Genomic DNA, 15,902 nt, shown 5'->3' with positions numbered 1-15,902 from the left:
CTTATTACATTGACACACTCAAATACTGGCCTCCTACCTCTTTTCGCTGATGCTTTTGAGGTGTGAAACGTAAGCTAAAGAATCATTTTCTTTTTTTATCGTAATGTTTGCGACCTTGTTTCCCAATGGAAGAACAATAACGTGGAGAACACGGTGGTTCCTGAGCACAGAAAGCCCAAACGTGTGAGGATATCGGTCGTGGTAAGAACCCTAGACCGTAACCTGACCAAAAAATAATTTTTAAAAATCAAAAGCAACATGGAACATCACAGTTTATCTGAGTCAGACATTTGTCTTCATATGCCTAATCATGAACACCCCTCTCCCTTATGCCTGCTCCTGACCTTTGACCTTCTTTAATGCAGTGGCAGAAACTATTTGTACTTTGTAATTGCATTGGATTTACAGGTACCATAAGTCAGCAATTGATTTGATCAGTTGATTTGATTTTTGTGTATCTGAATTTTATTAAAGAGTAATAAAGTAACCTCAACATGTAAATAATATACAGGTCTGGAAAAAATGAGACCACTCCAGAATTTAATCTCCACATGTATGGCAGCCATTCCATGCTAGTGTGAAAAAGACCAAGACAGATGAAAGCCAGGGTTGTAAATTAGGTCTTTACCACCAAATATTGATTTCTCCTACCAAGTAAAGACAAAATTGGGTTGTTTTAAATGAATATGAACAAGATTATTTTTAAATAAATGTGAACAAGATCTGAAAACATTGCTTTTTTTTTTGTCATGTGCTGCAAATAAATGCTCTTAATGACAGTATTTTAATATGGAAATTGGGAGAAATATCAGTAGATTATGGAATAAAAACATTTTCATTTTTGTTCACTCAAGCGCATACTGAGAAATAGTAAATCCAGAGAAACTGACAATTTTGCAGTGGTCTTTTTTCCACAACTGAATATTTTCAAGATGCATTAAAGAGGACTTTGCTATGCAATCTGCCACCGTCATTACCACACCCAAATTTTAGGTTTTATACTGAACAATTTTCAGTAATTCAAGCTTAATTTAACATTGCATTATAATTTCTCTGATCATGTTGAATGGAATGTTTTCTACATGTAAACAAAATGTATAGGTGGTTGTGAAATACTGGTATCAGATTTGTGTTGCTATTACAACTAGTACTTAGCCAGCCTTTTGGGCTAATCTGAGTAGATAGGACTACAAAGTGTTTGTTTATAATCACGGTTGAACACTTTAGATAATGCTGAAATCTGTGCTGTAAGTAGTTAAGTGCTGCTCTGATCCAGAATCTGAGGATAAAGGTCAAAGGTTTGATGTGACTATAGTCTGAGCTGTCATAGTAGGGATGACGGGTTTAAACTAGCATGCTGAGCTGTCTATCATCAGCCATGTCTTCAAAGCTAGTCAGTCCCATTTAACGTTACTGTGAGTAGGCGGAGTTGTTAGCCATTACACCACCCTTTCTCACATTTAGGAATTTAGAGCTTCACTGCTCTAGCCATTGGCTTTCCTTATCAACATCATATTCGTAAATGAAAGTGTGCTTTTTTTTAATCTGTTTATCTGTTTTAAAATTTTATAATTTTATTTAAAAGTTAGTTTTATCAATTGAATTAGTCTGGTAAAGCCAAATTTGGTGTCTTCTGCACTGACCAAACAGCTCCAGTTCTTGAAAGAGCACAGATGCTGAGTTGGTGTGAATGTCTTGTTTGTAATTATTGGAAATATAGAAGTCCTTTCAAGTTGCTAGTTGTAGTAGCTGTTTGGTTAGTCAGCTAACAGTTTTACAACAGAAATATAAAGCTGGCAAAGGCACATCGCCATAGTAGTAATTGCATTTAGCTGCTCATTCAATGTAAGTAAATATGGATAAATTGAATTACAGTTATCTAATTGTCATTAATCATTAAAGTTAATATGGTAAACTATAACCAAAGCTGAAGCTATTGAGGAAAACGATAAGGAAAAATTACTAAACCAAAATGAGAATGAAAAGGATAAACTGGATCCAAAATGGATCACAAATTTAAACAAAGATAGTAACCTTTACTGAAAATTGAGATGTAATTATGTGTTCAGTGATGTTTTTCTCTCTCTCAAGAATGCTGCTAAATTAGACCTCATAGTTTTCACATGCAAACACATCCCCAACACAAATACATGCAGTCATGTGGTCATTCAGACACTAATCACCATTTCATCTTTTTGTTGTTGTTGTTGTTGTTGTTGTTGTTGTTTGCTCTTTCTTTCTGAAAACATCCATGTCCTTTAAATAACATTTACTATACTTATTACTTTTTGCAAATATATGATTGTTTTATTAAAGAGTTATGCCTCCAAGGTTGATTTGTCATCTGTGTGTATGCATGTTTGTCATAGATGTATTCTTTTTTTGTCACTCTCGATCTCACTAGCGTGATAGTCCTGCAGTGAAAGAGAGGCTGATGATCAATAGGCTGAGTTTGTGCATGTGTGGGCAGCTTGCAAGGCTGCTGAATGTCATTGATTCCGTTTTGGGCCGGTGGGAAATCAAACTGGCGGAGGGGAAAGAAAATGAGAAATGGTGTGATGTGTCTATTGCTGAGTGACATTTAAAGTCATAAGTCGGTCATTTATCTGTGGGTGTATGTGTATGTTTGTGTGAATGTATGGGGAGCCTCTTAAATAGGTTTCCAATCGCCGACTTTGGTTAAACCCTTACACTGATTGGATTTGATGCAACGTGTTGTGTGCTGGAGCAACTCTCCCCACTACCAACAGCTAGCTGCAGAGATGTGTGTGTGTGTGTGTGTGTGTGTGTGTGTGTGTGTGTGTGTGTGTGTGTGTGTGTGTGTGTGTGTGTGTGTGTGTGTGTGTGTGTGTGTGTGTGTGTGTGTGTGTGTGTGTGTGTGTGTGTGTGTGTGTGTGTGTGTGTGTGTTTTGGGGAGTGGAGGTCATGCATAAAGCAAACACACTCCCACCACGTGTGTTGTTTGGTTATATATTTCTACTGTAGGACACCATTGTCTAGGCATGAGCAACAGTTGCTAAGGTTACTAGAGTTTCAGACTAGGTATGTGTGTATTTGTGTACATTTCTCATATACACATTCTGACGTTTTCTCTAGGATCAAGATGTAGAGGATGACATGACTATGAGAGAGGTGAGGAATGACACATGCACACACTCACACAGTTTTTCTGTATACTATTTACAAATCTGTCTGGTCACTGACTACAGATTGCTGAATGGGAGGAGCAACAGCTTGATGAGCAGGTCAACTTTAATAACTGTAAGATAGACCCCGCCCCTTTTCAGCTAGTGGAACGGACATCACTGCACAAGGTAAGTGTGTTTGTGTGGGTATGTTCTCTTTGTTCATACATTTATCATTTTAATCGTGTAATCGTTTATTTATTTTTGCTATTTATTGTTCTGTCCACAGCCCCCCCCCCCCCCCCCCCACACACACACACACGTACACACATTCACATATTTCTGTACAGTATTACACACTGACATCATGTGAGTGGCCATAAACTGGCAGGAGCGCACACATATATGTCCATAAAACAAATTCCCTCTTGCTTAGAGCATTGGATGTGGTAATGCTTTCCATTCATCCCCCTTCAGACACCCACTCACTTTATAAACACACATACACACACACACACACACACACAGTCATGCATATACACCCCACTAGCCTAATTTCCGCATTCTACTTCTTAAATATGTATAAGTGAGATTTTAGAATAAATCCATCCCAACCCCACACACACAAGTCTATTCTTTCAGGAAGTCAGTGCTCTGTGTATCTGTTATATCTGTTATCAGTTTATGTATCTGTTACTCTGTAAGGAGAAAGTTTGTGCTCTAATGTGCTTGGGTGTGTGTATTGAAGTGTATCAGTTGATGGTGCCATGGTAAACGTAATGATATTGTTGCTTCTGCTCTGGTAGTGATACTGTTGCTATGGGGACAGTGTTCTTAGGGAATAAGATGGTTAGTAAATTTCCTCTCTCCGAATAATCCTGATACTTTCCACCTCTCATCAAAAGTATTTTACACCCGATTAAATAATTAAAGCGTATCAGGTCTGATCTGAGTCTCTAATAGCACTGTTTGCTTTAATAAGAGAGGGGCACAAAGTTATTTCTCTTTTTTTTTTTTAGGAAACATGAACCCGCAAGAAGATAGATGACGAACTAATTATAGACTTTTAAATGCATTTTAAATGTTTTTGTGCATGTGTGTATGTGTGCTTTTGTTTTTATTTCTGCACATTTATTTACACTGGTAGTTGCAAAGTTGCTGAAGTGTTGCTGGAATGTCATCAGTTGACGGGTGTTTTATTGTGCATGTTTCAGACTCACACCATCTTCTCACTACTGGGTTTGGACCACGCCTACGTCACCAGCATCGGGCGACTCATAGGAGTCGTGTCACTGCGAGAGGTGCGGGGCTGCTTTGCTTTGTTTACAAAAATGAAATAAACCCACTTCTTGGTGGATGTTTAAAGAGATTCACAAAGGATATCATTTTTTTTTTAACGCATAACGCTTTGTGTTGTAGCTGCGCAAGGCCATTGAGGGCTCTGTAACGGTGAAGGGGGTAAAAGTACGTCCCCCTCTGGCCAGCTTCAGGGACAGCGGTACCAGCAGCAGCGACGCTGAGGTGACTGAGCTCCACAAACTGTGGAACCGCCACACCAACTTGACACTACCCCGAGACCCCCAACCTTCAGACTCTGATGAGAAATCCCAGTAAAAGGAGGACATTGTAAAATGGGGACGGTGAATAAAGTTGTTGATGATGATGATGATGATGATGATGATGATGATGATGATGATGGATGCAGCAGACCGAATGGATACGAGAGGTGTAACTGATGGGCCTTTTTTTTGTTCTGTGTATGTGAGTGAGAAGAAAAAATTGACATTTCAGAGTATGCTCCGCACTTTCAGCTTCCTGCTTAATGCTCTGCCTGCTCAAGCTCCACCCCTCCTGTGACCCGTTCCTCTACGTCCCGCTCCTTCCGCACTGATTCTTTTTACTCCTCCAAGAAAGCAAGCGCGAGGACTTTTTTTGGGTTTGCCTTTTCTCTGTTCGGCTGTGTGGGCGTGTGCGCGCGCACGTGAGGCAGCGTGTGCGCACACATGCACGTGAGAACCCATGGACATTTGTGTTCATGTGGTGAAGGGGAGCCCTTCTAATATCAGGGGTTGTTATGCCTTCTCTAAATTCAGGTTCTCATCCGAATGTCCTTCCCTCCTTCCTCCTTCTTCCTGTTTTCCCTTTTTTTTTTTTTTTTTTCCTCGCACGCACACGTTTCACGCTTCTCCCCTCTCTGTGGAGAGAAACGCCTTCCTAATGCCTGCACACCGCACCAGGTGCCACACCAGGACGTGTGATTGTGAGAGAGGCAGGGACAGAGCGGAGGGGACGTGAGATTAAGAGCCAGAAAAAGAGAAAGGACGCCAGACTTTGTCTAGACAGCATTTCAAATACATGAATGCTTTTGAAGCGCAGACGGACGTGTTTTCCCGCCTTTTTTTTCCCCACTGTCAACAAGATCTACAGCGTCAAATATAGTATGTTCTTAACAACTGGCCAGCATCCATAGTTTCCATTTCGTAGTCATTTAATTTAGTCACTGGAAATTTTGTGTTGACAGCAATGCACTTTTTTGTAAAACATGTGAAACTGTTTTGCAGAATTGTTTTTGCTTTGAACCTTTTACCTCATGCATTGCTTTTATTGTAGAAATGTCCCAATCCTAACACATTGATCAGAAGAGGCTGGTTAGAAGGCTCCTGTTAAGGACTCTCTCCAAGCTGATAGTTTTTATTTATTTGTACTGCGTCTTTTATTTATTAATGAAGCTGTCTGCATGTATTAACCTGCAGATGACCGCTGCTGTTATCTGCTGCCTGAAAGGAGTGGACAAGCTTAGTATTCGCTCGTGCATTTCCCAGCATCAGAGGATCCTGACACTCCAGTCTATGGGCGAAGCCCTCAAGTAAAACCCAATATAGGGGTGGTGACATCTTAACTTCTTCTCTCACACATTAACATGCAGTACACTCACTTCGCCAAAGTCCACATGTCCAGATTTGCTGATTATTCATCTGTAGTTGAGCACAAGAACAGCTAGAACAGCCTCTGGAGGTTTTTTTTGGTTTTGTTTTGTTTTTTTGGGAGGGGCAGATTTGGCCTTCACAATATCTGATTGCAGGTCTGGGGTATGGACGCGCGATGGACCACATTTCTCCTGGGCTGAACCCCCTGCTTCGTGTGGGGTGTTTGTCTTTTATATGGCTGGAATATAGTCACAGCTCTTCTAGAATCCTGCTGAGTCAGCTTGCCATGCCTAAACCCACCAGTTTCCTGTCCACTCAATGGGCACCCCTCCCCCTGGTCAGTTTGAATTTCCGTGGTAATCAGTATTTTTTGACCCTTGGTGCGTCTCAAGCTGGACCAGACCAAAAATAGACTGGCTCGGGGGTGGGTGCGGTCCTGAGAAATGGGAACATTGGATTTAAGCACGGCTTAAGGGGAGGGTGTGATTATAGAATGGCAGTGCTAATCGTAGATTCTAAGTTCTCAGTTCTGAATTCTGAAGCTATTGACAGTATTTCCCTACATGCCTTAATGAGCACATTTAATATGCACCCAACCTTACTATTCATTATTTTCTTCCTCTGTCACTCTCCATTTATGCCTTGTATATTGGAAAGCTTGTCACATTGAAGACTACGGAATTTCTTACGTATATCTTGACCAAAAGAACAACCAAGTATTTAGTAAAGAGGAAAAGTAGCCTCTTCAAACCAAGCAGAAATGGATGTTCTTTTATTACTGTTGACAGTTGCCTTGTTCACTATTATGGATGTTTGTTTGTTTGTTTGTTTGTTTGTTTGGATGTTTTGTTTATTTAATTGCCTGAGATTATTTTAATATTGATTCGTCACTGACAAGTGTCCATCATTCCCCTTGACAAGTAAGCTTTAAAATGATTGGTTGCTTATGTAAGGGTGGAGGGCAGGGCTTGTTGTTTGATGGTGCACCTTAGAAGTATGATTTGTAGGTTTACACATTTAATATATTTAATAGATCACATCACTGCAATGAAAGCAGATTACCTTGAGATCAAACGTTTTGTTCTACTTTTTTGTTTTGTTTTTGTATGACTGCAGTCCTTGCCAAGAAATGCATTAGCATTTGTATTGGTGATGTTCAGAAATCTCCTTATGGATTGTCTTAGTATTGTGGCCATATTGTCACCATTATGGTGTAATTTTGCCTGAATCTTTCATGTATACAGTTTTTCATGTACAAACCTAAAGGCAACTGAACAGAAAAATATTAGCAGTTTCATCTCACTAAGTGCCTATAGCATCTCAAATGTGATTTCAGTGAGAATTGCAGAATATAAACAGATGCATCTGTGAGCACGCATACACGCGTGCACACACACACACACACACACACACACACACATACACACACGTACACAAACCATTTATCAGACCAGTAGAAATACAGAAAAACATGCACAGACAGACAGAAACACTGCAACATATTATACTCTATCATGTCAAGTAACCATGGTAACTTGATCTTGGCTCTAATTTTCCTAACAATAGGGCAGGACTAAAATCACTCCTTTTTCTCTATTATAGTGTTGTTGGTTTTTTTTAATTGTCTACTTGTTTTTCTGTTTTTGATTATTTGTTTTTTATGTCCAATGTGATCCTAATTTGCTAGCATTTTTTAATCACAAGCACATATTTATTAGCAATCACTTAAATCAACCAAGTAGAGCAATAGGAGTTATATTTTTGTTATTAATGTTATTCTTTTGAATGATCTAAGGTAATGAATTTGTGCAATAACGGTTGTTCATTTCTTTGAATGGGTGTAACTAGAGTTGAATTTTGTGACCATGATGTAGGTAGGAGACAATAACCTTATTTTTGTAAAGAAAAAAAGTTGCATTCTGCTGTCAGACAGTGGAAGGCACAAATGGTGTTCACCACCTGGGACCATTGGAAACCTGATCACAAACCTCCCTTGTGTGAAATGAACAGGAAAAACAATAAACAAATAAAACAATCGCAAGTGTGTGCACACACTTGTGCATTGCTATTTTTAAGAGAACAAAAAATAAATAAAGCATTGTTTTGTATCAGGGATAAATAAAGAGAATTTTAACATTTGTGAATGTGTGAAGCTGTTTTCTTGTCCTGTCCATCTGAAGCGTCTCCTGGCTGCTGACGTGTCCTGGTTGGCCTGTTCCTTCTCCCTTAGCTTCTAAACCGCTGTTGGCTTTTCCATAGCAGCTAAACGTCTGTCTTTTCTTCCTCATGCATTTCATTAGATGAACGTCACACACAATCTCATATGTATGTTCTGTTACAATTCCTTGATTTCTGATTGGCTATGAATGACTTTGGTGTCACTTAAGGGTATTTGAGATCTGTGATTCGGTGATTGCTAAACTCCAGACATTTGTGTTTTAGGTGTGAGTTCTCAGTTCTCTAGAGTTACAGAGAGAAAAGGAAGTATTTGCACCATTGCCTGTAAATAATAATCTCAAATGATCTCAATCTGGTGCAGCTATTATAAGGCTGTTTAGAGATTTACACAGGTGCACAGGGATGTGAGAGAGAAAAGGGACATCATATGATTTGAAAGTCCAGTGGATGATTGGCTGGTAAGTAGATGCGATGCCAGCATGTGTGCTTGTCACCCAAATGTCACCCCACATTTAGACACTATAGATAACAGGCCATGTCAGATTTGATTTTCTTCCTTGCCTCATCATTTCATATATAACAATGGTCTTGGATCAATTCTTGAAATTCAGGTTCGGTGAAGCTAGGCCATGCTCAAAATTGAAACAAAAAAAAATCTGATTAGATTTAATTGTCTGCTGTTCAGACTGCAAGGGAAAGGGCAGATGTACAATCGACATGTGGAACAGAAATCTGATTTGTCTGTCTAAAATCTGCTTTCACACCAAAAAGCACAACTTCTGCTTTCCATTTTCCACTGGCTACTAAACCTAAATAAACCCTTCTGTCTGTCTCCCTGCCTCAATGTGTTTTCTTTCAGTTTTAGGATTTTAACTTGTCAATTAAACCGACTCAAGACAGCAAGGGCAGACGGAGGATGAAGGAAACGTTTAGTGCGGCAGAAGTGGATACACAGTTAACCTCACTGAGGAGAAATGAATCGGCTTTTCGTAAATGTGCTGCAGGAAGGTGTCCATAAAGGACATAAGGAAATTACATCTGTAGTGTATGAGTTTTGACAAGCGTGGGGTTTCATTTCCCTGCTCTTAAAATTGTGTCAGAACAATTACCACGCAGAACTACACTGACAACTCACACGAACACATGCATTTTAACACAGGATGGAGAGTTCATGAACACACTACAAAAGCCAAATGAACAAACACACATGCCAATCTGTAGTCTCAAAAGGCTGTTTACGTGTCTGACTGTTTATTGCACAAAACCCTTTGGAAATGCTGGCGTAGCCGTACAGGTTAGTTATGATGGACCAGTAGATCACTGCCCGCTTAACTTTAGATCTGCATATCTACAACCCCAAGCCTCTCTTCTAGTTTAAGCCTTAATATGACTTAAATGAAAAACAAAGAAAACTAGCTTGGCTAATATTTCTTTCGATTTGTTAATTTAGTACTCAACTAGTATTTATTTCTAGTTGAAAAGTGTACAACGTATCATTTATTGTTGATAGTAGGATACCACAGTGAACATCAGAAAGCAGCATGAAGTCATGATTCATCTGGTCTAACATGATGGCCAGGGCCATAATAGCAGGTGCTGACCATATGATCTCATTTGCATTATGTAAATCATTGTCTTTATTAATAGCACTTAAGCACAATACAGTGTTTTTGTGTGAAGCTGTGAAGTTACCTTCTAACACAGTGCCATAGCTCTCTGGGATTAGTTAAATTGCTAACACAAAACAAGCTGAGAATGCATATTTTAGGTTTTAGAAGAGGTCTTGGTTGTGGGTGAAGACAAGTTGTTTCACATTCATGGACTGTGATTTTGCTGGACCGCCTAACAGGCTAGTTTAAGAGAATCCCATTGTTGAAATACACAAGCCCAGTGAGTTTGACACATTTCAGTCTAGCCAACATTAGCTAGCAAACAGAGAAATATTTGGTGATACCCATGCAACTTCAACATTTGCTCACAATTTAGCCCACCTCTGCATTATTCTCAAACTGATGCAGAGACCGCATAGTGGATGATGGTGGAAATAGAATGTAATGCAAAATTACAAAAATCAGTTACGTTTTACTTAAATACATATATTCACCACAGGTTTATAGTAATGATGTAATTAAAATGCTCAGTTTTTAAAAAATGCTGTGAGATCACAGGTAGAGTTTTGATGCTGAAAGTGTTGCACTTATAAAAAATCTGAACCCAGTCAGTAATAAAAGATTCTTCTTGCAAATGAGAGACACCTTGGATCCTTGAGCCACTACCAGTCACAAAACAGCAATGAAGATTTCTATGTCTGTCCAGCAGAACATTTTTCATATCCTTAACCATTAAACCTGGGCTATAATTAGTTAGATTATACATTAATTAATTCTAGATTCAACAAATCAATTTGAATTAGTTCTAAAAGTGTAATCATATTTTGAGCAGAATGAGCATTTGTGAGTTTACACTGCATGGGAGCCTTCCTTCATTTACAGAATGTGTTCCAGAATATGTTATTGGTTACCTTAAGACACCTGCAGACAGTCTGTATTCAGGCATTGTTTAATATTTGAATTTGATTGGCTTTAAATTTTCTATAAGTTGTAAAGTTTAATCTTGCTAGTTGCAAAATGCAAAAACAGACATTCAGTGTTAGGTGTTTTGAGGAAAACAAAAAAATAGCTAATGATTTTATATGAAAACATTTTGAAAATTTGAGGACCATAATCTTCTTGTAACACAATGTTTACCATATGGTATTAATATATGCAGTTTAATGTATACTATTAACCTGCAAACAATGCATTTATTACAAGATATCTACAAATATTGAAACCATTTAGTCAATTTGTCATCTAATATATTTATTTAATAAAGGAAAAGCAGTTGTTAAAAAGAAAAAAACATACACTCTATGCAGTGGATTAACTCATAAGATCATTTAGCAGCCCCCTTGGAACCGAGGAACCTACAGAAGACTTCTAACACTTGCATCACTGATCATGTACCATGCATAGTATTTGGGTAAATCTAGACTTGCTTCTTTGACTTGTTAAGTACAGTTTACTGATCAGCATTATTTTTTATGTTATAAAGCTATTGAAAGCCATTAATTGAGCATGCTAACTGCTAAATGCTTATCTTGCTAAAGCACCGAGTATTTAGCATCAGTGACTGCCTGGTACTAAGTAAGGAAGTCCTTAGTTCAGAAATAATTTTTGAATTACACATAGAAGTATGTTAAATGCTCTTTATTTGAGGTTTTTTGCAATTCAGATTTACTGTAGCATTTTATCATATAAATACTATTACTGGTAGACAGATAAATTGCATAATAATAGAATAAAATGACAACTTGAATAATATTTGTTATCTTGTTTTTGCTTGAGTTAATAAACATCATATGGGATTGAACCTTTGAAATATTCTGCTCTTTTGTGTCTGTAGTCGCTCTTGGCATTATGCTTTTTATGTTTAGTTTTGTTTTTTAGTTATGCTTGCGTTGTTTTTGTGAGATTGTGAGAGGACAGAGTTCAACAGTAAGTGTCACAGTGGAGGACAGGAGGTCACAGAGGTCATGGGTGGTGTGCAGGTGCGTTTCACACTGATTACGAGCATGCCTTCTGGTGTCAGGGTACCGCTCACAGATAAAGGGTCCATGTCCTCTGGCAGCACAGACCTGTGGGAAAATTTGTTCCTGACACATCCGTCACTTCCGACCTTTGGGCCAGGAACACCAAAGATAATAGTTTATAAATGTTTGTAATTGATTAATTAAATATATAGACAAACAACATGAAATAATATCTTTGATTTTAACACACACACACAAACCTTCTCAGCATGTATGACTATGCAATGGTTATAGGCCATCACCACGATGTCATGCGGTTCAAAGTAGCCAACGTCCGCTGACAAATAGTAAGTTTCACCTGCTGTCTGGACAACACCCATACTAGCAGGACGACCGGAACTGGCTATAAACAGAGAAGTTAGGTTAAAATGGAAATAAACAAAGATAAACAATAACAAGTGTAGTGGGCTTAAATTTCATCTGATTAATTTCCACCCATTCAGTGATTGAAGCAGTGACTGTCAGTCTGGTTTTCTGGGTCCTCTGTGTCAGATTCACATGTTGCCTCTGGATTTAATAGGGTCTTCCTCCTCTCATTACGCACTTTATCTCTGGACCAAGTGTGTCGTCTACTGATCACACTAAAGGCGTTTGTGCTAATATAGGGTTTAAGCATCCCATGGCTCCATGAACAATGATTCGCCTCTCTGTCTCCCTGTCTCTCACTTACTATCTTGTTCTATGTTGCTTTCTTTCTTATGGAATATCTCTGCAGTTCTCTCTCTCTCTCTCTCTCTCTCTCTCTCTCTCTCTCTCTCCCTCTCTCTCTCCCTCTCCCTCTCCCTCCCGGGACAAATAGTGTCTCAGGAGGAATAAAGACACTAAAGAAAAATGTCCACCCTCTCTCACGTCCCTGACATCTCCTCCATAATTCAGAACAGGATGAGCGGAGAGAGGAAGGATACTGTCTAAACATTAGCCCAATATTTTTCTGCCTTTCTGGGGGGGGGGGGCTTCATCTAATTCCTTATTGTGTCACATCCATTTGAAAAATGTATTGGAATTGTTTAGGATCCTGTGGAAAAGTACAGCACTAGCATTCTCCCTCCCTCCTTCCCTCGCTTTCTCCTTCTCTTCCTCCCTTCATGCTCCTTTCATCTGAAGTGCTGAGTATTCCGGTGCATTCTTCACTTATAAGGCCCAAATACGCTGGGCTATGATCATATTCCTTATTATAGAGTCTGTTCAAAATGGTAGTGGCGCTACCTTTGTATAATAATGTTTGTGTCATTGCACTTTTGGGAGACATTAGTGTCAGGCAGAGCATGACTTTGTGTAAAGGACTGAAAGTGGCTGGTCCATTCTAATTGTAATGTTGTTTGTGGCACTGCACACTCATACACACGCAGTCGGACTCGGAGGAATGCCACCAGTTGCATTACTCCTCCCCAGAGAGAACAGACAGTCCTATGCTCTGATTGATTTCAAACATTTTAAAGAAACTGCATTGATAAAAAGTTGAAATAATGCATTATAAAGTTACATAGAGTGAACACACCCACATATACTTTCAAAGATTCCGGTTCCGTTTCTCAAATAATGTCATAAAATTGTGTGAAATGATTAGAAAGTGAAAAAGACTAAAGGTGCCCTTTTGTGAAAAAAAAAATTTGACTGAATGTGTTTCACTAAAAAAAAAATCCAGTAGTCATTCATCTTTAATTTGAACTTTCTTCAGCTCTATTTTACACAGAATATTCAAAGTATTTCACAAATAAGAAATAAATATTTCAACATACATTGTTCATTAACTACATGCTCCATATGCTCTATTCTACATGAAGGGAGCAGCAACATCTACACTCACCCTGTAAGCTGTCTCCATGGTTCCAGTCACCTTGGTAACTCCCAGAGCAGGACTTCCTGTCTCCCTGGAAACCTCTGAAACCTTCTCTCTCACCTCCATGGCTTTTGAACAAATCCAAATCCCCTTTGTAACCCTGAAAAGAGCTACGGTCACTGTGGTAACCTGGCAAGGACTCCTGATCACCCTTGTATAGGGAGTAGGAGCCCCTGCAGTGGTTACTAAGGGATGGTAAGGACGGTGGGGAGGCACAAAGCTCTTCCCCAAACAGGGTGTCGGATCCTTGGTCTAAGAAGGGCCCGAGGAGAGGGTCTTCTGGAGCAGAGCCCTCCATCCGAATCGAGCTGATGCTGGTGCAGCTGTAGCGTGATGACGAGCAGAATAAGGATGAGGATGCGTGAGAGGGAGAGGAGTTAGCCAGGGAAGTCATGACGGGTGTTACAAAGTGTCTTGAAAGATCGTTGCAGTTTATATCTACAGTATATCAAGGAGGGTACACTCTCGCTCAGAAAAATATAAGCGTATGACCTGGTCTATCCTGAAACCTAGTGCAGTGCTGGACATTGATGGATCAAAGGCACTGTGCTCTGCATGCCAAGCCACAGGATGTAGAGCTGAAAGAAAGAAGTTGAATGGCTGATGCCGCCGCCTTCTAAGATATACTGAAGAACTGTGCTGTTTTGTAGGTCTGGGTTAACAAGTGCCCCAGTGCATTGTGGGTCAACTCTTCCCTCTCCATACATGGTCTTGCTCCTCGAATTTGCCCTCTCGGAATAACGGAACAGCTGATAAGAGATGGAAAAGCTCTTCAGAGGACACTTCAGAATCAGTGGGAGATACTTAGATACCCCAACCGCCAACCCCCATGGATCTAAATCCCTGTCTGCTCAAACCCATGTTTCTAAAATTAAATCTACTCCACTGACGTGCATTCTATACCTTGTGTTGTTGCCTATGCTATTTACCACCAAATGTGTACCTACATTCAGTATTTTTATGTATTTTAGAGCTGTGCAGTTGTAGACTGATCTCTGCTCAGTATCTGACCACATCACTCCTGCTGAGTAGACGTTCTCGTCTCATCAGTAATGCATACATAGTAATGGGGTGGTGAGTGTACATAAATACATAAATTCTTTTATTGAGTCCTTGTTTTCATTTTATTTATATCTTCACATTTTTAACTATTATTATCGGTAATAGTAGTGGTTACATCTTATGCAATGATGGTTTCCTTTATAATTAATTATATAACAACATATATGTTATTTTAGTGACAAAATTAATAAAATATTCTCAACATTTGTATGTCAAGTGTCATATCCAAATGTGTGAGCTGGAAACTCGGCCGGGTCTTCACACCTGTCTGAGCCAAATGTGACACAGCACTCCTCTTTAGAGCAGATCCAAGTCCCCTTAGTGTCACATCTCTTTGAGGCAGCATTAGCATATAAACTCTGCCAGATCCATTTCACATACAGTTTTGGCTGCTGGAATCTATCACTGCTACAGAAGGAACCAAAATTCTGCAGTCAGTCAACCCAGAGAGGAGACAGATATATTGTGGTTTAAAGTGAAGTAATGCAGCTGTTCATTAAAGAGTCTGTAAGTGGCACATTTCACACTAAATTAAGAATTAAGATAGGACATCTTGCAAATAACATTGATCATTTTATTGATAACTTCAAAACAGTTTGGATGCAGAAAAAAGGTTTATATTTCAAAACAACGCATTCAAATACTCGAGGAGAAATCAAGCAAACATGAGAGTTTACAAATGTCACTGGTTTGTAGTTGTGTGTGTGTGTGTGTGTGTGTGTATGAGAGTGAGAGACAGAGGGTAAGGTCGTGCATGTGTGCCAGTCTGTCTTCACATTATCAAGGGACTAAGACTGCCTAATTAACCTGTGTGAGTGTATGTGTGTTAAATGTGTATCATTTCATAGCTGAAACCTTAGAGGATCATGGGAAATCTTAATTAAGAGTGTTAGAACGTGTGAGACTAATGTGTGTTTAACACACACCATCTTCCATCTCCCAGTCCTATTTATGAATGTATTCTGTCTCTCATTTTTCCTCTCTCTCTCTCTCCATGACACAGAACGGACATCTTGGTGAGAAAAGGACAACTGCTGGTCTGTTCACAGAAACATGAACCCACAAGACTGCAGAATGAGGTCACTAGGAGAGGTCTGGCTCTTGTGACGTATCTCACGCATGATTGCATCAGCCATTTG

The 15,902-nt window shown here is 39.3% G+C and overlaps 2 protein-coding genes across 5 annotated transcripts in view; one reads left to right on the top strand and one right to left on the bottom strand.

Annotated features, from left to right (window-relative positions):
* LOC113580384 (chloride channel protein 2-like) overlaps positions 1-8,191 on the top strand; it is a 66,516-nt gene extending 58,325 nt beyond the window's left edge. For 2 of the 3 annotated variants that reach the window (XM_035533937.1, XM_035533936.1), the window contains 5 exons: positions 133-201; positions 3,097-3,132; positions 3,210-3,314; positions 4,340-4,426; positions 4,545-8,191. In XM_035533937.1, coding sequence (XP_035389830.1) covers positions 133-201; positions 3,097-3,132; positions 3,210-3,314; positions 4,340-4,426; positions 4,545-4,739 — 492 coding nt within the window. In that variant the 3' untranslated portion in view covers positions 4,740-8,191. The remainder of the gene's footprint in view (positions 1-132; positions 202-3,096; positions 3,133-3,209; positions 3,315-4,339; positions 4,427-4,544) is intronic. The other variant, XM_035533938.1, reaches the window with a different exon arrangement.
* A 1,649-nt stretch (positions 8,192-9,840) lies between these two features.
* hspb12 (heat shock protein, alpha-crystallin-related, b12) lies at positions 9,841-14,332 on the bottom strand. 2 transcript variants are annotated; one of them, XM_027014892.2, is made up of 4 exons: positions 14,194-14,332; positions 13,669-14,024; positions 12,062-12,204; positions 9,841-11,947 (listed from the first exon to the last, which is right to left on the bottom strand). In XM_027014892.2, the coding sequence occupies exons 2-4, from the start codon at positions 13,997-13,999 to the stop codon at positions 11,774-11,776; spliced, it is 648 nt and encodes a 215-aa protein (XP_026870693.2). In that variant the 5' UTR covers positions 14,000-14,024; positions 14,194-14,332; the 3' UTR covers positions 9,841-11,773. The 2 variants fall into 2 exon arrangements, with proteins under 2 accessions (XP_026870693.2, XP_026870692.2); XM_027014891.2 differs by having other exon boundaries at positions 13,669-14,332.
* Positions 14,333-15,902: the final 1,570 nt, after the last annotated feature.

This window comes from Electrophorus electricus, chromosome 15 (genome assembly GCF_013358815.1).
Source record: "Electrophorus electricus isolate fEleEle1 chromosome 15, fEleEle1.pri, whole genome shotgun sequence".
Lineage (NCBI taxonomy): Eukaryota > Metazoa > Chordata > Actinopteri > Gymnotiformes > Gymnotidae > Electrophorus > Electrophorus electricus.
Note: the sequence above shows the minus strand (reverse complement) of the source record. Positions and strands in the feature narration are given on the sequence as shown.